At 38.0% G+C, this 25,765-nt stretch overlaps 1 protein-coding gene across 5 annotated transcripts in view; it reads right to left on the bottom strand.

The window, feature by feature from the left end:
* Positions 1 to 25,765, bottom strand: part of nfic (nuclear factor I/C) — a 479,978-nt gene that overhangs the window by 185,701 nt on the left and 268,512 nt on the right. For all 5 annotated transcript variants that reach the window (XM_043721115.1, XM_043721114.1, XM_043721116.1 and 2 more), the window contains exons 3-4: positions 21,492 to 21,563; positions 2,007 to 2,081 (exon numbers count right to left, since the gene is read on the bottom strand). In XM_043721115.1, the coding sequence (XP_043577050.1) occupies positions 2,007 to 2,081; positions 21,492 to 21,563 (147 nt within the window). The remainder of the gene's footprint in view (positions 1 to 2,006; positions 2,082 to 21,491; positions 21,564 to 25,765) is intronic.

Below are 25,765 nucleotides of genomic sequence, written 5' to 3'. Positions count from 1 at the left end.
TTTAAAATACACTATTTCCATATCAACACAATATGGAACATAAACGAACTCTGCTATGGGATGTAGACTTCACTGGAATCTATCAGCTTTGATAGATAAAAAAAAAGAGATGTTGCAATATTGATGCAAATACTGCAAACTCTCAGCTATGGTATAACACAGCATGACCTATAGGTTCTGGTAAAATTTGCAAGTAAAATAAAAGGAAGTTGAAGAGGTAAAAAGGGGATCACCAAATAAAAGACTGTAAAAGAAGCATCATTGGTTGGAGTAACTTTATTATAATGGGAACATCTCAGCAAAATCAAAACCAAAGGGGACAGTAGAAAGCAAAGAAGAACAAGGGGAGCAATGATTATATGAGGAATATTTGACAGATAAGGAAATAAATGGAAACAACTGAGATTCAAATAATGTCAAATTAGAAGTGAAGAACAGAAATGTGGCAAGAAAAAGGGAAATAACTGACTGAAGTACATCTAAGATGAAGATCATGATTTGTAATTGTTACATTGTCCCTGAGTGCAATAGTCAGCTCTTCATGCAGAAAAGTGGATTGCTAAGTGTGGCATTTGACAATATCTATAGGATAGTAAAGATTGGAGTTAAAGCAGTACAAATGAAATAAAAGTTGGTAGAAGTATTCATGTAAATTAGAGGTAACATGCTACTATGAGATAAATTTCAAAAAGAAATAAGTACGTAGCAACCTTAGAACCAACCTATTTTGGGATTGGCACAAATTCTGAGATAGAGGATACAAATTATTGATTCATGCATTGGGCCAGTGCTTGGAAAAGGAGGGGTATTGTTAAAAAAAGATGAAACACAGTAAGGGATAGCAGCATTTTGTAAGAATGCTACCTTCATAAATAACTTAGAAACCTTGTTGGAAATAAAAGGATTAGTACAGGAAAAACTGGCTCCACATAAACCAAACAGAAACAGAGTGAAGGTCAAGGAGCAAGAAAAATTAATTTAAGCAGGATAGCTGAGGGTGCAAACTGGGAGGATGGAGTCAATAGGTTCCTAATTGAGGCAGGCATCAGAGTGGATGGAGGTTAACAGGTGTATAGAATTTAAATCCCAAGGACAGGCACACAGGAGCAGGAGTCCAGAAACAGGCAGACATCGGGGAACATGAGAAGAAGTAAATCCATAATAAAATATATACATACAAGCAGTATGAGCAGTAGACATAAGATGCAGGAACTGGATACAGTTATGGCTATTGGGAGCTAACGGTGTGAATGCAATAAACCAAGACAACAAAATCCTGGGGATGGAAATGAGTGTTATGTTCAAGAACAGAAAGCAAAGACAATGCCGAGAAAAGAGATGGGATAACCCAAAAGTCAGGGACAACTAGAAGGTAAAAGAATCTAGTTTACAACTATTTTCAACCTTGAGGACTGTGGGAAAATGGCATTGCAGAAAAGACAACAGAGACATGGATTTTTCATACTAGAAAGGAGGCAGGTGACATACTTTTAAAGAGATATGTAAGATTGTTAAGGATACAAAATCCTGGCTACAAAATTATTTAAGTTGCAGGAGAAGAACAAGGGAACACAAGTTCAAACTAATTAGGCCTGATATTAGTAAATCTTTATTTGACAAGTGGATTTGAAAGTCTCGTTCTGGTAATGAGGATAAAAACACAGACTTCATTCTTGCCACAACAGGGAGTTGTTGGAGCATTCTATTGATAAAATTAGGTTAGATTACTAGCCTTGCTCGTCTGGAATTATCTTACAATCCGGCCCTAAAATTTGAGTTAAACTCTTCCATACAAGCATAAATTCTTTTACCATATTAGAGTAACCAGTTACTATTTTCATTATAGATAAAACAGCGTCTCAGGTATAAAAAATAAAAGCAGTAAAATGTTTAAATTCAACTATAAATGGCCACTACTTTAAATAATAAAGCTGAAGAAATTAAAGAACTGTAGTAAATACAGACCCTTTGTTATTAAAGGGACTTACATAAAAAAAAACACTTACTTCTGGATACCTGCACTAGCTCATTTACATTGAAGACACCAGAAGTCACAAAGCTGTCCTGAAATTCTGTGTGTTCTGCAAAAGATAAGTCAAATCAATTCAATGAAACATTTGTGAAAGTAATATTTCCTTTCATTGATAGGAGATGTGAGCATTATTTTCAAGTGCTGGCAGATCAAAAGGTTAAACATTCATATCTTAGCAGGTAACAGCACATTTAGAAACAAGAATGATATGGTCATAACAATAATTTCAGTAGTGGTGTCAGAGTTCTGTTATTTTTCAAGCACAGTTGCACATACTAGCATCATAGATTTGTGTAGCACCGTTCTTTTCCATGGCTCTGTGAATGAACTTTCTTCATATAATTATCTAATAGTCTTTTGAAAGCTGTGGTTGAATTTGTCTTCATCACACTCTCAAGCAATGCATCCCAGATCCTAAACACCGGTGGTTAGGAAAGATGTTCCTTATAACATGTTTCTCCCTTTTCAATCACCTCAAAATAGTGTCTACCAGTTCCCTGATCCTTCTACCACCAATTTCTCCTTATTTCCCCTATCCAGAACCCTCATAATTTTGAAGACTTCCACCAATTTCCTCCCAAACTTATTGCTATTTTATTATTGATTGCTAGCTACTTTTCACATCCTATCATAATCTCTGCAGAAGCTCCTAAATTCACAGTTTGATTGACAGCGCAAATAGGTTCTTAAAGGATTAAATGTGTTTGATGTGGGATTATATTTACATTGCTGTTTGCTTTTGTAAAGAAATAAATGCTTGAGGTGATTTTAATATTTGAATGGGCATTAAGGAAGCAAGAGTTTTTTTTAATATAGTGAAGGCAGTAGTAGACATTTATGATTTTATTTTAATTTCATTGCAACATGGTTGCTGAAATCTGACCAGTGGATAATGCGTAAATTGAAATGGAGGGTGTAAGCTGAACAGGTCATTAAAACCAGCTTAATTTGTCATCATTCAGCATTTGGGGACTACAAGTGGTCATGGGAGTAGATGTGGGTAAGCATCAGTTAGCATGCACTATGCAAGGAGTCATTGCAGATGAGCGTGTTGACATGGTTGGGATAGAGGGATTGGGTCTCTCTCAATTCGGACACTGCATCCAAATCCGGGCATTGCTACCCCAACAGTCTTTAGAGAGGATGCAGAAATGATATCTGAGGGGAGTTCCAAGGATGAGGGATTTCTGTATTGAGGACAGATAGAGATACTGGGTTGATCCTCTTACTGAAAGTTGAGAGAAGGTTTGATAGAGTTGTTTAAACGCATCAGAGGGCAGGACAGATCACACAGGGAGAAACTGTTTCCTTTGGCAGAAGGATCAAGAACCAGAGGGCACCATTTAAGGTGACTGTAAAAGACAGCATAAGGGAATTATTTTTAGGTGAATGATTAAGATTAGAAATGGACTGCCTGAGATGGTGGTGGAGGTTGACTCGATTTTGCTTTTCAAAATGATATTGTGCAAGTACTTCAAGATGAGAAAATAAACTGCAAGTTCTGATTACAGGTTATGGTATGGAATTACCTGCCCTTGGAGAGCCAGTGCAGATTCAATGGGCCAAATGATTCACCCTCAGTGCTGTAACCATTCTGTCATTTTAAGCCAGTGATTACATAATAGCTGGTCATTAATTGAACCTTGCAAAGGGTGTCTTTCTCTACTAGACCCCATACAGCCATTAAGCGCAGCCTGTGCACTGAAAACCAATGAGGCAGTCAAAGCCAAGGCCATATGTTAGCTGCTCCTCAGCATTGGTGGCAAACATGATGCATTGATTAGTTCTGACAAGCAAAGCTGTTAGACGTTCTTGTGTGTGTAAAATACAATCACATTGTCTGCAGATGATGTCCTGATGTCCCCACGTGGTGCTTCATAATGGGCAGAGACATTCATAATGTCACAACTGTAACAAGCTCCAGCATTGCTGAATACATTATTGCTTTCTGTAATCAGGTTCAGAATTCAGTAAATCCCAGTTTCTGACCATTTAATATACCACACAATGAATCTGTGGAGCTGCATAGTCGATCCAGTTTTGTTTCTATTGTCAATACACAGTGGACGTAAATGGATTAATACATATGATTGCGAAGTAAGTTTAATGTAAGCATGTTAAGAATATGGATAATTCAGTCAATGGTCATTTCTGGTCCTGGATTGAATTAATTAGAGCAAATTAGCGAGTACATGTGAATCCTGCCACATGGCTGACTGTAATAGAAATGGTATAATAACAGTATGACCACAACACTCAATGGATATGACAGTGCAGTGATTATGACACTGGATTGACAACCTAAAGGTTTTAACATCAAATCACGTTGTACTTCGAACAATGAAATATCTGGAGTTATACAAAGGGAAAGGAGACCACAACTAATCTTTTCCTACATCAAGCATTGTAGTGGGCTTGTAACTACAGGTGGAATACTTCAGGGACAACCACCGGCCTTTTGGATGCTTCCTGGAAATTGGACAGCTTGCTGAGGTCTGTCTCCTAAGCAGTATTTACATATGGCAAGTAGTGAAAGGGCAGCTGGGATGGGCAGCATCAAAGTTAAGAAATGGCAAAGGGGTCTTGCTACCCATTTTGTTAGGGCTAGGTCATGGAAGAAAATCAGCCAAAGAACATTCATTTTACAAAACAAGATAAAAGTTTGGATCCCAGATCAGCAGCTCGTGATTCTTCATCTCTCTAGTATGCTGTACCACTTTCCACTTTGATGGAATTCCTCATGTCATCCTGTTCACAAGCCATTGCCTAGGCAATATGGCAGGCACTAAATCTGTTCCTGAACTTGTACTAATGCTGTTCTTGATCAATTTGATATACTATACCATCAAATGGGAAATATAGTGCCTCACTTATAAATTTTTTGATCACAGCAGAGTGGTCTGAACAAGTTGCTGTCTTGTGCAACAAAACACTTGTACCTCAGGAGACAGTAGCATCACTTCCTGCCAGGGTGGAGATTGTGACATACAAAAGATAGGTGGAACATGAAGTAATGTAAAAACATAGCCAATATGGTATGTTGAAACACTTTTATTGTGTAAAGAAACTGGACAGAGATTTTCAAAAAGTGTTCTCCCTAAATTGACCATTTTCATTTTACATTTTGCTTCTCTCAGGTTAGTTGACTGCTGTTGGTTGAATGAGGGATAATGAATCATGATGGCTTAGATTAATGGGGTAAGCTCGACGTACAAGTGATCTTTTCCCATCTGCCATTTTAGCACACTCCTCCGAGTGGGGATACTGTGACAAATACGGTTCGACCCTGAATTATACTGTATAATATTTCTGTGTTATAGTCTGTTTAACAAAACAGAAGCGAGGTTAATGTTTAATGACTTTAAAATAGAGTTCTGTTACCAATACTGAATGGAATTATTTTGCTTTTGTTTCAGGACATAACACACATGCTTTCTGGATGCCTTTTCATTTTGCCAAGGTTCTTTCTGAGCAACTTTGTGATGCTGAAGTCTGTGCTCCACTGACTGTTCCTAGAGGTGCACACCAAGACAAACATCAGTTGTGCCTGATAAACCATTAATCTGGTAAAAGACAGTCTGTACTCTGTCTGAATGTGGCTGGTCTTCCAGTAAAAGATTTGTCCTCAACTGAGTGTTGCAAACTGGCACATTCCAAGATCCAGGAATACATGTTGAGTGGCAAAATGAAGCTTGGGGCAGCTGCTGCAGAGGTTCAATGGGGTTTATGTGTAAGGACTTTCAGCCTTAGTACAGTGAAGGGAGGATGGAATCTACAAAACACTTCAAGCTATGTGCTTTACATAGAACATATGTTGTGAAGGTAGAGAGTATTGAAATTGTACTGAGACAACTCAGAATGGAACAAGGCATAGAGAAAAAAATATAATTTTATTGCACTTCTGGTAATTTTCAATTTGAAATGGAGCATATAATATGGATATAATTGAATTTTATTGCAAATTCTGTGATAATAAAGTTGAAATGTTTTGTAATATAGTTTTACAAATTTTATGAATAAAGTATACTTTTTGGAAAATAAAATAGTGACAGAGATGATGGCCCAATGCACCACCACATGTTTCTTTTTTACATGTACGTAATGTTTTTCATGTCCTTATTAGATTCCATGTACTTTACAGTCAATTAAGTAGCTCTGAAGTATCATCACAGTTGTATTGCAAAGAAACAACAAGCTCCACAACAAGTTATAACTTAATTCTAGGTGTTGACTGAGACATAAATTTAGATCAAGATAAATGGATGGTTTCTGAATAAAACAATGACATCTTCATCATCCACCTGAGAAGGCAGATGGAATCTCAGTTCAGCATTTCAGGTTAGATTAGGTGGTCAGTTCTCTGGAGCGGAACACGCAACTTTCTGATTTGGAACAAAAGCTGGTAACACTGAGCTGAGAATGTAACCAGTGAGCCATGTTTGACTGTTATTGCCTCCAGATTAAACCTAATCATGTCAAGAATAGACTACGCATGCAAATTTGCTACTGTGAGAGGAAATGGAACTCAGTGTCAGTGATTTCACAGCCTTCTAAGAGAGTTTCCTTACAAAAAGAAGATATTGAAATGCTTCATTTCATAATAAATGTCTCTTGAGACCGTGGTGGGCTTCTAGCCATGAACCCACTTATTTCAAAAAGCAGAAACTGTCCTCCACGTCAAAGGAGCAGCGGGGAATTTCTAGGCAGCTGTCCTAGACATAGAACATAGAACAACACAGCATAGGAATGGGCCCTTCACCTCATGATGTTGTGCTGAACATGACACCAAATTAAATGAATCCCTTCTGCCTATCCTTGGTCCATATCCCTCCATTCCTTGCACATTCATGTGCTTACCTGAAAGTCTCTTAAATGCCCCTATCGTATCTGGCTCCACCACCCCTGGTAGATTCCTACCAATCTCCACGTAAAAAATCTTGCCCCTCCTATCTCCTTTGAACTTATCTCCTCTCACCTTAAATGCATACCCCCTAGTTTTAGACATTTCAACTTTGGGAAAAAGATTCTGATTGTCAACCCTCTCTATGTATCTCCGAACATTATAGACTTCCATGAAGTCTCCCCTCAGCCTTCGCCACTCCAGAGAAAACAACCTGAGTTTTTCTAGCCTCTCCTTATAGCTCATACCCTCTAATCCAGGCAGCATCCTGGTAAACCTCTGTTGCACCCCCTCCAGAGCCTCCACATCATTCCTGTAATGTGGTGACCAGAACTGAATGCAACACTAGAAGTGTGGCCTAACGAAAGACTTCTAAAGCTGCATTACATTAATTTACTTAATTCAGCAGTGTCCATGATATCAAAGTGTGACATAACTTCATAGTCAAAAAAATATGCAACAATGTAAATTATTTAACAAGTTAATAAATGCAGCATTTACTTTTTGAATTGTTGTAATTATATTTCTTGCAATGAATTTGCTTGTAGTTTAGCCTGAGCCAAATTATCTGATGGGGGGAATGTATCTCTCCATATTGATGCAATGTGCATTGGAACTTTTGATATTTTCAGTGTCATGTTAATAGGGAGATTATTAACACTATAGCAGAACCACTTAATTTCACATAGACATTCAGATGCTTCCGGGATTGGCATCTATCTTCCTAAAGGAGCTGCTTTTAATGGTGAATGTGTAATTGCATTGTCAATAAAGATCATGATGTGGAAAGGGGGTGACCAGGGAAGCCAAACACCACCACCTGAATGGAGTATCCAGGAAGCGACTAACAGAGCAAATGGTTCTCAAGTAGTACACTCCCTTGCCCTCCCTCTCCCATGTGGAATCTTCTAATTAAAAGAATGGAGCTGTGAACCTATGAATCTGAAAAAAATATAGCATCATACTATACTTCTTGAAGCAGAATATATCATTCAAGATATTGTAAATATTACATTAAAAATCACACAACACCAGGTTATAGTCCAACAGGTTTAATTGGAAGCACACTAGCTTTCGGAGCGACGCTCCTTCATCAGGTGGACTATAACCTGGTGTTGTGTGATTTTTAACTTTGTACACCCCAGTCCAACACCAGCATCTCCAAATCATTTTAAAAAAAAGGTTTTGTGATTTACACATGAAAGAAGTGAAAGAAACTATCACTGTATTCTAACAGATGAAAGGCTTAACAGGCAATCAATTTTTCAATGTATAATTTCAGTTACATCACACTGTAAATTCTTGCTATAAATTCTGTGTTAGGATTGAGCCCTCCACAATCACCTGATGAAGGAGCGTCGCTCCGAAAGCTAGTGTGCTTCCAATTAAACCTGTTGGACTATAACCTGGTGTTGTGTGATTTTTAACTTTGTACACCCCAGTCCAACACCAGCATCTCCAAATCGTAAATATTATGCACACAGTTATGTTGCTAATAAATTATTCCTTCAGATAGATCACTAATTTAGAGCGTACTAGTGAATTTTTCAACAAGACTAAAGTTTTAAGACAGAAGATTCTGTAAGGTCTACAGATAAAAAGTCTGATAAAAAATTGCAAACATGCTAACTGTGGTGCCTGTGACAATGAATTACAGTTGCTCAACCCACAAATTACAACATGCATTGCTGTCAGCGTTGCTGGAAAATAGTACATTGCCTTGCAAAGCAAAACCTAACAAAGTTTGTCACTTACATAAAAGAATGATGGATGATAAATGATGACTAGTGCTCAAAAATAATGATGGTAGTGCAAATACAGGTGGGGGTATATACATCTCGTATGTGGCACACAAGAGTTGAGGATTCTGAAGCTAAGTAACTCATCTACAGGGAAAGCTTTCAAAACGGCTTAGTTGTAACTCAACAAAGTTGAAACAAGGTCAACTTAAAATTATGTCAGCCCTGAAAGAAATATGTTATCATGCTAACTGTAATGCAAGTCTGGTTTGTGGTGGTATTTTGGCATCCAGAAGCAACATGGGTTACGGCAGATAACACACTGTATCACCCACACTGAGTTTCACACCAACAGTTCTGCCCACAAGAAAGGAATAGCTACTTCCCGTCCTTCATCTTCCCGTCATCAGTCAGATACTGAGGGTTCCAGTTTAAACACAGGTACATCCTCTTCTCTGTGACCTTTCCCCTCCCACAGATTTCTGTCTGGCTGCCTTGTACAGTGCATCTCTGCCTGCTGTCTCAGCAGCACAGATTATTGTGTTATCATGTAACTGCAAAACAGTTACTATGATTATGCTTTGCAAAGCTTTCCAATGTCTTATTTTCGCGAACAGCTAACCACATCAAAAGTGGAGTATTCTGGGGAATTTAATTGTAACAGCTGTAATATTAGAATAACTAGAAAGTCATCAACAGTTTTAACTCAATGTGAAATTCTGTGGAGACTCATAACTCTAAGGGCTAGATAATTGTTCAGCAGAGTAAAGAAATTTGAATGGAAATGGTGCCTCATTTAATCACATTCAATTGGTGGCATAGAACTTTAGTACTGTTGAAAAATTCACTAGTACACTTGAAGTCAGTGATCTACCCGAAGGAATAATTCATTAGCAACATAACTGCGTGCATAATATTTAAGCTATCTTGAGTATTATATTCAGCTTGAAATATCGTATAATGCAGTCTTTTATTCAGTTTCATAGGTTCACCGCTCCGTTCCTCTGTTTGCTTGCTTCTTTAGACTAATGCCAGGCTAACGCTCTGGTGCAGGGTTCAAACCCAAACACAGTAGCAGGTGGAATTTAATTCAATTCATGTAAAGTAAGGAATATAAATGTGGCCTGAATTATGGGGTCATAAAGCTACCATTGATTGTGGTAAAAAAAAAATCTATCTGGCTCAGTGATGTCCTTTAGAAATCTGCCATCCTTACCTGATTTGGCCTATGTGTGACTCCAGATCTACAGCAGCATAATGGATTCTTAACTTATTCCTCTGAAATGGCCCATCAAGCCACATCATTCAAGAGTAATTATAGATGGCCTTGATAGTGATGTCCACATCCCGTAAGTGAATAAAAAATGTGGAGATAGGATAAGATTCCACTGAAACAAATCTATAAAGGGTGATCAAAGGGGTTAAAGATAAATCTAAAAGTGTTGATGTTTGCCTGTATATTGGGGGTGAGGGGGTGGGCAGTCTTGCTGCTCAACAACTAGTGTATTTTAAGTGGGGTTAAGCAGGAGTGGCTTGTGCTGAGTTATCCATCGTAGTACATGGGCAGAAAAGGCAGCAGCCTTTTGAATAACCAGTTGTTAGGGGTATGTTCCAATCTCTGCTGCACTAATGCAGACAGGTGAAGCCAAGGACACCAGCACACTACTTTACCACCTCAGATATATATGCAGGATAAAAAATGGCGGGGGGGGGGGGGAAGAGAGGAGGGGTGATTATCTCCCTTTGGTGGTGCTCTGTGCCCATGAAGCCATCCCCCCAATATTATCCTACCTTGTGACCTGTCTCCATCCCTGGGCTTCCAGAATTGTTCACCCTACAGAGTTTTCAATCTCTCTACCTCCAAAAACCTTGGACATAAAACTTTGAACCAGCACGTCTTTCTTCTGCTCAAGACTTGTCACATTCCCAACAGCAGTCACTACTGAGGTAGTACTTAGCTGCCAGCCACTAAGATTGACAGGGTAAAGGCAAGGGTATCATTTCTTTGAGGTGCAGAAGGCTAACAATTGCTTTGTTAAGGCCACCCCCAGTGTGTTACCACCTCAAGGCAGACATGTTCAAGTCTAAAGTTCTGCCTGCTTTGTAGCTAAGGCACAACAAGTGTCAGAAAACAGGTGGATTCACAAAAGATGCAAATAGACTTGAAATTAAGAGGAAGACAAAAAAAACTAATAATTGCTTCAGGTATCACAAGAAACAAATTTCAGAAACATTCCCCTTGAAGACAAATGATGCCAGTTTCAGTTCAGGTTAACTGCAAGACTACTGTCTGCCTCACTAGGTCACTGATAGTTAATGATAGGAAACTTGGACATTCAATTGGAAAGTGTGCTAAAATGGATGGCGGTTTGCTCGCTGAGCTAGAAGGTTTGTTTTCAGACGTTTCGTCACCATACTAGGTAACATTATCAGTGAGCCTCCGGATGAAGCTCCTTCTCAAAACTCACTAACTGCACTAGATGTTTTGCAGGAATCTTTAGTCAAGATATTAACAATATCGTAGCAAATATCTACAATCAAAGCCCCAAATTTAACCAATGTTTCTAGGCATGATGACCACGATCAGCCTTAAGAGACCTATCTTTACAGTTTGCTCCACTTGGCTGGTAATGAGTACCTAGAGGCTAATGTTACTGCTATGTTTAACGTAATTTACATGTTTGACTTTATTGTAGTAATTGCTTAACGTATGGCTGAATACTGATTGTAAGTAATATCAAATGACTAATCATGAACATGTAAAAGTCATGGGATTTCACTGGAGAGCAAAGATGCTAAAGGAAAATAAATGTGAATTTTGATCTATAACCATGGATGCTCTGAAACAAAAACACAGGCACTACTTTGGTGAGTAATGTGTTCAGATTGACTTTTTTTAAATTCCAGTTTACTGCAATATGTCAAGTTCATTTACTTTGAAAAGTGCAAATTAGAACCAGATATTGAAGAATGACCCTGTATTTTTCACAGATCAGACAGGTGCTTGTGTTACTCAATTGGTCATTCCCCAAAAGCCCTGTGTAATTTTCGGGTAGGTACACAGTAAATGGTACACAACAATGAGCTCTGCAGTGATCTGACGATTCATGAGAACAGAAAAGCCTGAACACGAGATTTTGACCTTAAATTCCATGGCAGTCTTTAGAACATAACAAATAGGGAAAGGCTAGGTCATATTGTCCTTTGGGCCTTTTCCATCATTTAACATCTACTCCACTTTGCAATTCTTTTGCCACATTTCTTGATTCCTTTTGTGACCAAAGATCAGTACTTGCCTCATCTCTAGTTCTTAGTATAATCGATCTAACTTCACTTCTTCCCTGGCTTACTATCAACCATCTCAGCATCTGTCTATCTTTTTCCATCTCGGATTCATCTCCAACAGTCTGCTCACACCTTTTCAGCTCCCCCTAACTCTCATCTTCAGCATTAATACCATTTTTTTTTAGTTGCTTCTAGTTCTGAAGAAGGGTCACTGGACTTGACATATTAATTCTGTTTGTTCTCCACAGATGCTACCAAACCTGCCAAATTTCTTCAGCAATTTCAGTTTTTGTTTGTTTCTTTAAATCCCTGTCATGATTATATTGATCAATTAGACACCTACAGTCCTCTGATGTATAATACTCTGAGTAAAGAAACTCTTGTCATCTCTGTCAATGAAACTGTAAGAATATAACAGTAGCAGGAGTGAACCATTCAGTACTTTGAGATTGCTCTGCCAATGAATATATTAATGGCTGATCTTCTACCTTAATTCACCTATCTGCATTTTCCCCATATCTTAAGTTCCTTGGAAATCAAAAATCTATTGATCTCTTTCTTGAACAGATCTTACTTCTCAGTATAATCTAACTCCTGTCCTCTAAGAACTTATACATTTCTGTGAGATCACCTCTTTTTTTTTCTGATCTTCAGAGAACACAGGTTTATTAGACTGAAAAGCAGAAAACACAAGTTTATTCTACTCAATCGCTTTCCTCGAAGTTAATCAGTGAACCTTTTGTTACACTCTTTGAAGGCCATTCTTCTGGAAGGAGACTAAAACTGTACAGGTGTTGTTTCACCGAAGCTCTACATAATTTCAACAAGACTTATTTACTTTTATGTTCCAAATCTCGTGTATTGAAAGGTAAATCACAGAATCAAAATGGTAAAGAAAGAGATCATTTGACCAAAATCCCATTTGCCTTTGGATTTTCTGTGATTTGTATGCATGGACAAAAATTCTCTTCCATTACTGCATAAAACAACTTACAGATTCTCTGCATTTCAACATTTCAAGAGCACAAAGTAAACTCAAGGTAGCTCCTGTTTATTTTCCATGTGTAGAAACTTTAACATAACAAAATCTCCCAAGGCTTTTCACAGCAGTGTTGATTTGACAATGATGTTAAATAGATGAATGAAGTAAGCAAGGTTCAGGTGAAAAGTCTGGGAGGAAATTTCAGAAGGCACCATTAACATAGCACGTAAAATCAGGAAGTTTAAAATCTCAAGAGTCTAGAATAGCACAAATATTGTTGAGGGTTGTTGATCTGAAGGAGGTTCCGGAAAAAGGGAGGGGTGGAGCCTTGGAGTGGCTTAAAAACAAAGATTAAAAATTTAAAAAAACAAGTTGATACCAGACCAGAAACTATTATAGATCAGTGAGCACAAGGGCAATAGGTGAATTGACAATGTTCTTTAATAAGAAAGAACCATATTTTGGGTGATCACAAATTTACAGATAGTCGAATTTGGGAGGTTGGCTACAAATTTGTTGAAATAGTTATGTCAAGTCTAGGGCTAACAAAGGTATAGTTAAAGGTTTTGGCAGCAAATGAGTTCGGGCAGGGGTGGAATTGGGTGGTGTTATTGAGATCGAAATAAGCTGGATTAATGATAGCATGTATAAATAATTAGAAGTGTATCTTGGGGTGAAATATAACATCAGGATTGCAAACAGATTGGATCAGCCTCAAGGAGTTCCCAGAAAGAGGGATAGAGTTGGTAGCTAGAATATGGACTTTGTGGCAGTGAGCAAGGCCTTTGTCCTTGGTCTTCCCAATATATTTTGGAAGTAAATTTCTGATCATCCAGCACTGGATATCAGACAAATGTCTTTGGTGTCAAGCGAGAGATGTTTGGGCTGTGGTTACATGTGAAAGCTAATGCTTTGATTTCAGATTATGAGACTGATACACAGCATTCAGATGATAAATAGGAGGGATCCAAGGATAGACCCTGAGGGAACACAAGAGGTAACAGGAACATGAAGAGAAGTCACTGCAAATAATACTTTGGCTATGATTACACAGATAAATAGATCTGGGGATTTGCAGCACCAATCAGCTGAGTGACATTGGAGAGGTGTTGGAGGAGCACCTTTTGGTCAACCATGTCAAAGGGTGCACAGGCTAGTCAAGCAACAGCCTGACATAGTCATACTCACGGAATCATACCATACTGATAATGTCCCAGACACTACCATCACCAGCCCTTTATCTGTCCTGACCCACCAGGAGAGACCCAACAGAGAAAGTGGCACAGTGGTAAATAGTCAGGAGGAAGTTGCCTTGGGAGTCCTCAAAATTGACTGTGGATGGTTTCAGGTTAAACATGGGCAAGAAACCTGCTGATTACCATGTACCACCCTCTGTCAGCTGATGAATGAGCACTCCTCCATGTTGAACAACACTTGGAAGAAGCACTGAGGATGGCAAGGGCACAAAATGTACTCTGATTGGGGATTTCAATTCCCACCACATAAGTGACTCAGCAGAGCCAGTTGGGTTCTACAGGTCATAGTTGGTAGATTGGATCTGCTGCAGGTGATGAGGGAACCAACAAGAGGGAAAAAAATATATTCCTCATCCTTACCAATCTGCTGACTGCAGATTCATCTGTCTATGACAGTATTAGTATCAGTGACCACGGTACAGACTGGGTTTTTCAGTCAACAGGAAGTAATGAATCTGCTAGACATTCACTGCAGTTCCACAAACAATACTATACATACCATATTTATAGCTTTTACAATTTGTCTTCTAGGTTTGCTTATATGGGGAAACACAATTTTAGATGCACTGAAGAGAGGATATGGGTTATAATGATTCTTTCAGCAATCCTTGGCTTTAGTAGCTCATTAGGAGTTTGGCTTCAGTTACATCTTCTACTCATGTTCCTCTTGCTAAATTGTTTTCTGCATGAATATCAACCTCATCAAGGCAGGCAGATATCATCCTCATCTGTTTCGCCCTTCCACATTAGCAGATCCTGGTTAGTTTTATTCCTTACCCATCCCACATAGCTCCCTAGCTTCCTCTCTCTGCCGGAAACATTCAACTGGAAATTACTTCAAGCAACTTTAGTCCAATTATAATGGGTGTGAGTTCAAGGAATAAACACATAAAACAACATTAAGTTATCTGTTTGATTCAAGGAGACCGCAAAAAAAAAGTCAACAAGAGAAATAACTGACTCAATTAACAGGTCTTCTGAAGCCTCAGTTTCAAACATGCAGCAGAATCAGTGGAGTTCTGTTATACAATGCCATGCTAAACAACTAAAATTATATTTTTACACATGACCAGGAAGTGGACGTTCTTGTTGGATATTGGTCTGATTACGGAGACTATTTTCAACACTGAAATTGGTATTGTAGCATTTTAAATATTAAGCAAGGCAAGCAGATAGCAAAAGCTTTAAACTTTCATTAACATATGTTCAAAGCAAGGTGCCCAACAAATAAAAAGCTTGAGGATTAAATACAATTTTATGTCTCTGGCTAAAGTTTTAACTTAGTTCTGCTGGCTCTGACTTACAGGATAAAATGTTACACTGATTTTAAAACAGTAATAATCAACATGAAAAACAGCAAGGCCAGTCAGAGCTATTTTGTTTTAATGGGTGACATGCATATCTTAATTAAATGCTTTTAATTTAGAACTGATCACCTGTCTTCAAACAGTACGCATAGCATGTGAGATGAACAGATAGCAAGAAATGGGAATTTCCTCTGTGCTACTGTTATTGAAATTATAAACTCATTCTTTATAAATGTGGTAAGGCTTTATCAGAAAAGAACACAGAGGGTATCTCCCTGTGGTTCACTGCTGCGTGACAATCTTAAATAATCAGTTGAAACTATAATAAAATGCTAGAAAACAACTAGCCTGAGTGTAATTTTGCTGCTTAGACTTTGTAAACCAAACTAGTGAATTTTTGTAAAAGCTTCAGTAACAACTTTAACTGCATGTAATTGTAAAAACCGAAAAAACTGCAGCTGCTGTAAATCAGAAACAAAAACAGAAATTGCTTGGAAAAGCTCAGCAGCTCTGGCAGCATCTGTGCAGAGAAATCCAAGTTAATTTGAGATTCTGAGGAAGGGTCACCAGACCTGAAACTTTTGACCTTGATTTCTCTTCACGGAAATCTGCTGAGGTTTTCCATGATATGGAGATGCCAGTGTTGGACTGGGGTGAATAAAGTTAAAATCACACAACACCAACTTATAGTCCAAAAGATTTATTTCAAAGTACAAGCTTTCTGAGCACTGCTCCTTTGTCAGATAACTATAGCAAGTGAGACTTGCTGTTGAACTAGGGATCCAATGGTTAGCACTGCTGCCTCACAGTGCCAGGGACCCAGGTTCGATTCCAGTCTCAGGTGACTGTCTGTGTGGAGTTTGCACATTCTGCCTGTGCCTGTGTCGGTTTCCTCCCACAATCCAAGAGATGTGCATGTTAGGTGAATGGCCATGCTAAATTGCCCATAATGTTAGGTGCATTAGTCAGGGGTAAATGTAGGGAAACGAGTCAAGGTCGGTTACTCTTCGGAGGGTCGGTATGGACTTGTTGGGCTGAAGGGCCTATTTCCACACTGTAGGGAATCTAATCTAACCTGGTGTTGTGTGATTTTGAGGTTTTCCAGCAACTTCTGTTTTTGTTTTTGCACATAATTGCATTGAGGCAAAGCTCTGAAGGACTAGGTCAAAATTAGTTTTCTGTGGCATTGTTAAACACATCTTCGTTCATGGATCACTAATATGCTATGCACTTCCTTGACAATAAATGTGACCAAAAAATATCATTCTATTTAATCTTTTTCAATTTTAAGTAAAGGAACACAGTGGCTTCAGAGGAAAGGGAGACTAGTAAATGTTTGTTACTTTAGACTGAATTACGTTAGGATTTCTCCAGAACAGCTTACATGTTACATAATGTCAGATGCCACCTTGAGAGACAGAATTAGAACCAGCACAGGAGGTGGCCAATCAGTCAGCATGTGCTCGGCTTTTGAAAGAACTATCTCATTACTGTAGATCACAGTGTAAAAGTCAACCTTTGAATCCTACAAAACTCTTTTCAAACTCAAGGGTCAGCTTATATATCAAGTATAAAATATGTATTGCCGTGTGGGTGGTGGCTAATTTGAAAATGAAAGAAAAATAACACTGGTAATTCAAACTAAATTAACGTGACACAGTTCTTTGAATGAATACAACAGAGTTCATGGTAACTAATTGAAACCAGTTAGAAAGTTAGTAATGGTCCTGTAAATTACCATGTTCCTATTTTTCATCTGGTTGTGCAATGTCAATAAGTCCTACTTTTAGACATCAGGCTAAGATTTCAGCAGTCTCTTCTTCCAGTGTGGTATAATGTATCTCATGAGTTGTTATTAAATTTTGGCTGTGTCCTTTTTTTGATCTTCTAACCATGACTTTTCACTCTATGCTGCCCTGGTATGGCTTTATGTCTATTAATCTGAATGAGCAGGAAGTTCTAAGCTGGCAAGCACCCTTGTGGGATATCCAGGCCCCACGTTTTTGACTTCCGGTGAAAGGTCAGCATCTGAAACATTAACTTGGCTGCTGCCCTGTACAATTTGACGGACTTGTGGCATATTTCCAACATTTTCTATTTTTGGTTCAAATCTCTAACATCTGTACTTTCTTTGACAAATATTTAGTATTGTGCACAGCAAATTGTAATATTAGAGCAAATTCAGAGACAATCGCATAGAACAAGTATGACTGGCAATCTACTGGTATAACGGATTGTCAATGACATTCATTTAAGTGACTTGATCAATCTATTATCGTTTTAACATCTTAAGTGTGATCTAACTGCTAAGATGCATGATTGGAAGTGTGTTACAGGAAAGCACCATGCTGTGAACAGGTCAGATAATCCCTAAAAGAACTGTGGATTCTGTAAATCAGAGACAAAAATAGAAATGGCTGGAAAAGCTCAGCAGCTCTGGCAGCTTCTGTGAAGAGAAATCAGAGTTAACATTTCAGGTCAAGTGAACCTGCCTCAGAACTGATGCTGCCAGACCTTCTGAACTTATGCAGCAATTTCTATTTTTGTCTCAGCTAATCTTGATGCGTTTTAACAATCAGGTCACAGGGATTAAAAAACTAAAACAGACTAATGTTTCATGCTTACTTTAGGACCCAAGTGGTTCTTGGTCAAGTACAACACTGGATGTATACTATGAAATTGTTGGGATACGAACTGAATGGAATACTTCACACGTTATCTCTTGACATCATTAACTTTCCAATGACGATGTTAACATTTCTGCAAAACTAAATAATTTAATGATCACATGTGGAAAGGTTCTTCACCAGTAAGTGAATAATTCAAAACAAACGTTGTGCGAGACTGCTACTGAAACTTTACCACCAACATCAATGCGACAGTCAAAATGAAAGATCTAGGCCATAAAAATTAATCTCCACCTTCAAACCCATAAGAGATTTACACATTCAGGTCTCAGAACGTCAATGTTTTTAGCGGGCTGGAGCACTCCTGAAAAAGGCCAGCAAGTTCACCTGAAAAACTCTTGACTAAGTGTTGTTGGATAACTTACCACACCTGAGGCCTTACCTCCATACCAACCACCCTGAAGCAAGCTGGACAAATCTCTCGAAAGCCTCCTTACAAGGGGAAATGCCTTCATTTCTTTTTAAAAGGCGGTCAGCTCTCCGAAGTCCAGGCTTCACCCTAGACTAAATTTGAAGTTTTGCCTTGTAATTACTGTTGGGCAGTCTGGTGCACCTAATTGGATTGTTTATACCTGTGCTGTCCCTCCATCAGTTCCCAAAAAACGATTCTAATGTAGGAAAATAGACAGCTGATGTCCATTCACATGCATCCATTGTTTAACATGATGGAGGAAAGAGAGAGAGTGCACAGTTACAGTGCACCTTTTACTCTGTCAAAATATTCAAAAATTCCACTCCAGCAAAGGCTGAACTGAGCATAGGTTTATTCCTGTGTTGTTTGTGCTTTGCCTCCCTCAGATGTGCACTCAGTGAAACACTTTTCACTGCCACAACACCGTGACCTCCTCAGCCCTCCAGCTCTTTGATCACATGACGAACCTCCCACTGACCAACCAGGTTGTACCCTCTACCTGTCTTCACCTATTCCCCACTTCACCACCCTGCCCCCACCATCCTCTTGACCTCCAGTTCCCCCTACACCCAACCCCAGTCCTGAAGAAGGGTTACACATGTCACGTCTACTTTTCCTCCTCCTGATGCTGCCTGGCCTGCTGTGTTCTTCTAGCCCCCTGCCTGTCAATTTTGGATTCCAGCATCTGCAGTTTTTTTTGTCTCTAACCTTGTTTGACTTATCTGGCAGACTCTCACAAAAATTATATTATGAATCTGCTTCAATCCTCAAAATAAATACTACCCTCAAAGAAAATGAAAGAATCTTTAAGCATAAAATATTAAAGATTCTCTAACTTTATCTATATTAATTTTCAGCAGATTCAAGTTCACATATTCCAGTTATTCCCCAAATATCTTTTATATTCATCCTTTTAGTTTATATTCTGGGAGATTGGCATCCATTAGCCTTGATTAATGCTACAAAATCCGGATTTCTTCTCCTGACAACGTAACAGCATGCCCAATTTTTATTGGTCAGCTTTCAGTTCAGTTACTGGGATAAATGTTGGATTTAGCATTATTAATACAATGGCAATGCTAATAAATCAGAGCAAAAACAGTGTGCTGTAAAAGCTGTTGTGGATTATCAACTTTGAGCCTGTTAAATTGAGCTTGAGAAAGAGATTTCTCCTGCCCACTTGACCCAGCTGTGAATGGGTGAAAGTCCCTTAACAGCATAGTTAAGGGAATATCTCTACGTGGCAATTGCTGTACAATCGGCAAACCCCAGCTAATCTATCAGCCTGTGGGACTGATAGATACTTAAGTAGCATTTAAAGATTAACTAGTATATAACTAATAACTTTTAAATGAATGATCAATGACTTCAAACTTTAATTTTGTATTCCTCTCTCTGCAGAGATTGTCTGCTGTGGAGAACATTTCCAGCATTTACTGTCTTTTTTCCAACTGCTTGCATCCACAGTATTTTGCTTTTGTACCTAGTGTTTTGAAATGAAATGGTGTCAACTGACACCAGTGTTCTAATTCCCTTGTTCTCTAATTTGTTTATCCTTACACATTTCACACCTCTGACCATTTACCTATAAACTGAACTCCAATGTTGCAAAACCAACTGATGGATGAGATTAGAGGTGATACATAACACCAGTGATTTTCACAGCAGGTCATTTGTTTCAGGTGTGAAATGCTCAGATATTTGATAGCTGCATATAAATGGAAACAAGAAGATTGCTGTCACCTGACATTATTTGGAATTTCAACATTAAGTATTACTATAAGCAGCAATACAACACCTATAATAATTATATGCATATTCACTGAGCAAATCTCGAGAAGAAAAATATGGAGAAGCTGATGGGAAAAATATTCCTTCATGGATGGGGGTAATAGCCATAATAGATCCTTAGGGCCCTTAACTACAAACTGTTGTAATGGGTTCAGATAGCTCTCAGTACAGGTTTGTGTTAACCCAGACTGGAAAAGGGCTTCTGTTTTTTTTCAAAAATAGCAGGTAGCAGCAATCTCGTTGTTTTAGGCTTCATAAATAAAAGTGCCAAGACATTTCCTTTAGCCACTGACTTCCTTAACAGGCAATTATGCTTACCTTTCCTTCAGACTGTTATACGTTGTTAGAGTCCAATGTGCTGCTTGAGCTGTTTTGGTGCACTAGTTTTAATTGAAGGTAAGCTACCCTGAAGGTATCACCTCCATGTGACTGAAACTGTGAAAATAATATTGTGTACTCATTGCTAAATATCCACAATGAGTGGGAAAATAAACAATGGAAATTTCATTTAAAAGTTTACAGAGTTGATTAGAATAGTGGTGAAGACCAATTTCTTATCTACTATTTCATCACAGTGATAATTTATCTGGCATTCTGATGGTAGACAGCACAGAAGTATGCAAAAATTATCCTACACACTTGCAATATTGCTTCTTCTCCATTTTATATGTAGATGAATGAAGTTTGAAATTTGCCTGAATGGTACACTGGTTGAGAACAAAACAACAAAATCTGAGTTCAGCAGAACTGACTGGTGAGCACAAATGGAAAAATTAACAGTGAAAGAGAAGGACATTCTATTGAATGTATAGATACATTGAGTGGGAAGGAAGTATAAACATCAGCAATATAGAGTGGGAAGAATCACTAAATACATCAATAACACTGCAAAGCTGTGAAATACCACTAAATATCAATAACTCAGAGAATAAAAGAAGTACTATAATCATAAATGTAGATATTTTCTAATCAGAGAAGTTCTTACACACCTCTGGTATTGCATAAATTTGAATCCAGACCTCCTGGTGGAGGAAGGGACTACCATTGCATCACAAACACCCTTACAACCATGCACAAATGTTACCAAGCTCAATACTCACCAATTGTTCCTGTCTTGCTATCATCAGCTTCAGAGCCAATAGCAGGCCTTGGGCTGCCAGTCTGCTCTGGTTCTGCAAGAAAAAGGTTTGGATGAGTGAAGAAAACTTAAAAATGACACATTGAAAAGCTACAATAATAGTTCACTTATAAAAATAAGATAAAGTTCATGCTCCCCAAACTCCCAGCAGGATACTGTGTTATACAGCAACCCCCAGGATGCATGTACAATGTCTGGATAACTTAAATAGTAACTTCACTTCAATATCCAAGTGCTATTTAGCAGAAAGTCACCTACTTGATCAATCTAATTAGATGCAGAGAGATTGTCCAGCTACTGGAAAACAATCTGGAATGAGGGTTTATAATTTCAGGATAAGGGGTCAACCACTTAGGATAGGGATAAGGTGAAATTCTTTCATACAGAAAATTTGAAATCTTTGGAATCCCATATCTCAGAGGCTGTTGATACTCAGTTATCAAACATATTCAATACTGGGGTCAATGAAATTTTTTTGGGAGCAAAGGGTAACAAAGTATGTGGGAATATGATGGAAAAATGGAGTTGATGTAAACATTCAGCATGATTTTAATGAGTAATGCAGCAGGCATAATAGATGTATGGTCTATTTCTGTAACAATGTCTTATTTTCTCAATGCCTCCAGAATTAATTTGATTCTGGATTCAGTAAGTATTGCTCAAAGCTGCATATTTAAAGAAAAATGACAGAAAAATGGATTGTAGATAAATATATAATCAACTCCACTGATTTATTTAAAAATTCTGGGAGATCAGAATTTGACTTGATGTAACATGGGTAGCAAATTATTAAATCTTGCATCAATTTTATTTCCATTGTCTTCAATCAACAACATTGATCTAAAACATTTTAACAGTGCATGAGTGTTTTATATTGGAGGTGAAAAATTCACAATATCTTAACGTAGCCAACTTCATGCAGCCTATTTGAGAAATTTTAGTTTGTTACACTGCTCTGTGCTTGCACACCTTACAGGAAATTACTTGGGACATTACAAACATAACATTTTTAACAAAATCTTTACATTGATCAGTTAATAAAACAGCATCCAACAATACAAAGAAGGTTCTTAGCCAAAAGGTCCAGTCCCACCTGCACAGGAAACATATCATAACATGTTTGAACACATTGATTAAAATAACTCCAACAATATATAAAGAGAAGTTCTGATAGGCACTTTGTTTTGCAACTTAGATGCATTGCTCCTCTTCAGACTATTTTTTTCTGTGTATCAGACCAAAAAGAAGCGAGACCTCCTGGAAAAGGGAATTTCTCTCCATTTTAGAGGCAGTTTGAGCTACTAAGCTTGAGTCCTATTCCAGTTTCAGTTTTTCTCTGGTACTAAACTTGTGGAACATGAATACCCTATTCAATATTGTATGGCAACCCTGCAGAGAACATGTAAATGCCACGTTCCTACAATGGTTGACGGTTTTGATTATACAGTCAAGGAGTCAGAGCCATATATTTCCAGTCATGCAATGTGACATAACATAATTTGATAATTATATGATTAAGCAACTCATTTTATGACTGGAACAGACTGGAAATTGGAACCACAATGAAACACTCGGTGTAAATGGTGTTGCAGATAACCCAACAAAACAGTATCATCTTTAGCACACAGCTAAGTTAATTTCCATTTGATAATTTCTTGACTAAAATATTGTTCTCTCCACATTCCTTCACTCAGATTTTTCATTGCACTTATTGCAAAAAGGAACTTTATTTTTGTCACTTTTTGAACAATAGCTATAAAAAAGAAATAACCAGACTGATTTCAAAAGGTACGTGATACCAAAACCTAAAGTCTGTCACTTTCTTTTCTACTTTTTATTGCAAGTCTGTTAGGAAGTAGCTCAATCAGGTATGGAATAAGAAAGCAACATCAAGTATTATTGATTTAGACAATTTGTAAAAAAAACTTGCAGTCAGGAGAAACAATATAACCTAGCTATTTAAAAGAAATGAGTTGAATTTATTCACAGCTTTCTATGACATGTATTACTACTCAAAAAGCTCAGTCCATGCAGCAATCACAAGACAATGAGAATGTTGACTACAAGTCAACTGTTGTTCTTTGGATTATGCTAGTTTTAGAGAGAGCTGAGGCTTTGTTGATTGTTTGGACATGAAATCAAATACCCTAAAAGACAAATGGAACAGTATGCAATAAATTCATTTGTTTTACTTGACGGATCATAACCGATCTTATAATCGCCAGAATGATGACTGCATCCAGGTTACTGGACTAATACAAGATGGCTACATGCTCTAGGGTTGGTAAGTCAAATTCAAGTTGAACAGCCTCTTTATCTAAACCAGCCTCATGATCTTGTGTGAAATTTTTAATCTTTTTAAGACCTCTGGTGTAATGAAAAAGACACACATTGTTATGAAAATATCTTTTTTTTTAAGATCTGGCTGTTGAATTAAATTGTTGGCAACAATGTATTTTCTCACCAACAGTGGTTTCTCTTCCAATAATACCATTTGGTGGGAGTATAAAATAGAATGCAAAATCTCAAAACTATAACTCAATTTGAAATTAATATTGAGTTTGATAATGAATTTTATTAATGATCTATAAGTGTGATGGCATATATTAACTTATATTTGGATCCACATTGCTGTATGTAACATCAACAGTTAAGCTTAAGTTAAGCAACTGACAGATAACTTGAGTTTATATTTGTTTTCACCACAGTACAGTTGGATGCAATTATTTAGCAAAAATAAAGCTCTGAATTACCAAGTACACTAAATACTGTATAATTTCCAGTGTTGAGATGTGTTAGATTTCTATTGCACAATCTCAAAGTGAAAAGGTAGCATTTGTAATTCTTGATTGCACTGATGTATGAGTTCAGCAGTACCAGATAGGAGACAACTGAGACACTTACAAGTGGGAGTTTGGGGAAATTTTTATTTCATTGATTATTGTAATAGAAACTGATTGCCTTTAAGAGGGAGAAAAGCAAACTAAAGAAAGACTTGAAATAGGGGAAGGTGTAAACTTACAGGAGAAAATGTCTGTATAGCTCTAAAGTGGAACAATCAGTGGCAGACCTGATGACAAAGATACAGTGGAGATGTGCTAGTCAACAAATCATCCAATTATCATCTAGATTCAATTTTTTCAATGCAACAAAGGCCTGGGTGAGACAACACATTACCTAATAATTACCTTTGTGCAGTTCTATTGCATTGTGTTATACAGCATGTGAGCAGGGTACATATGCAATGCAATAAAACTAATGCAGTAACATTTGGTGTGGCAATGACAAGCGTTGAAAATGTTGACAAATGGCTATAGTTAAGAAGAGATTACTTTTTCATGGTAAATACAATAATTTATGATAGTGTTCTTTAAATCATGTGTTTAGTCCAGAATGCCAGTTGATAAGCTCGATAAAAGGGTGTGAACTTTTACAAGTAGCATTCTTAATGTTGAGTCTATCACTTGCTAAAGGAAAGTGGTATCGTGACAATTTCAGAAAGATGAAGCAAGATTCATTTAAGATGTGTCTGGACAGATGCATGAGTAAGACCATAAGAGTGGAAGTAAGGCCATTCGGCCCATCAAGTCCACTCTGCCATTCAATCATGGCTGATGGGCATTTCAACTCCATTTACCCGCATTCTCCCCATAGCCCTTAATTCCTTGTGACATCAAGAATTTATCAATCTCTGCCTTGAAGACATTTAGCGTCCCGGCAATGAATTGCCACTCCATGGCAATGAATTCCACAGGCCCACCACTCTCTGGCTAAAGAAATGTCTCCGCATTTCTGTTCTGAATTTACCCCCTCTAATTCTAAGGCTGTGTCCACGGGTCCTAGTCTCCTCTAACGGAAACAATTTCCTAGCGTCCACCCTTTCCGAGCCATGTATTATCTTGTAAGTTTCTATTAGATCTCCCCTTAATCTTCTAAACTCCAATGAATATAATCCCAGGATCCTCAGCCGTTCCTCGTATGTTAGACCTACCATTCCAGGGATCATCCGTGTGAATCTCCGCTGGACACACTCCAGTGCCAGTATGTCCTTCCTGAGGTGTGGGGTCCAAAACTGGACACAGTACTCCAAATGCGGCCTAACCAGAGCTTTATAAAGTCTAAGTAGCACAACGGTGCTTTTATATTCCAACCCTCTTGAGATAAATGACAACATTGCATTCGCTTTCTTAATCACGGACTCAACCTGCATGTTTACCTTGGGAGAATCCATGATTG

Source organism: Chiloscyllium plagiosum, chromosome 31, assembly GCF_004010195.1.
Source record: "Chiloscyllium plagiosum isolate BGI_BamShark_2017 chromosome 31, ASM401019v2, whole genome shotgun sequence".
Taxonomy (NCBI): Eukaryota; Metazoa; Chordata; class Chondrichthyes; order Orectolobiformes; family Hemiscylliidae; genus Chiloscyllium; species Chiloscyllium plagiosum.
This window is presented reverse-complemented; position numbering and strand designations above follow the sequence as displayed.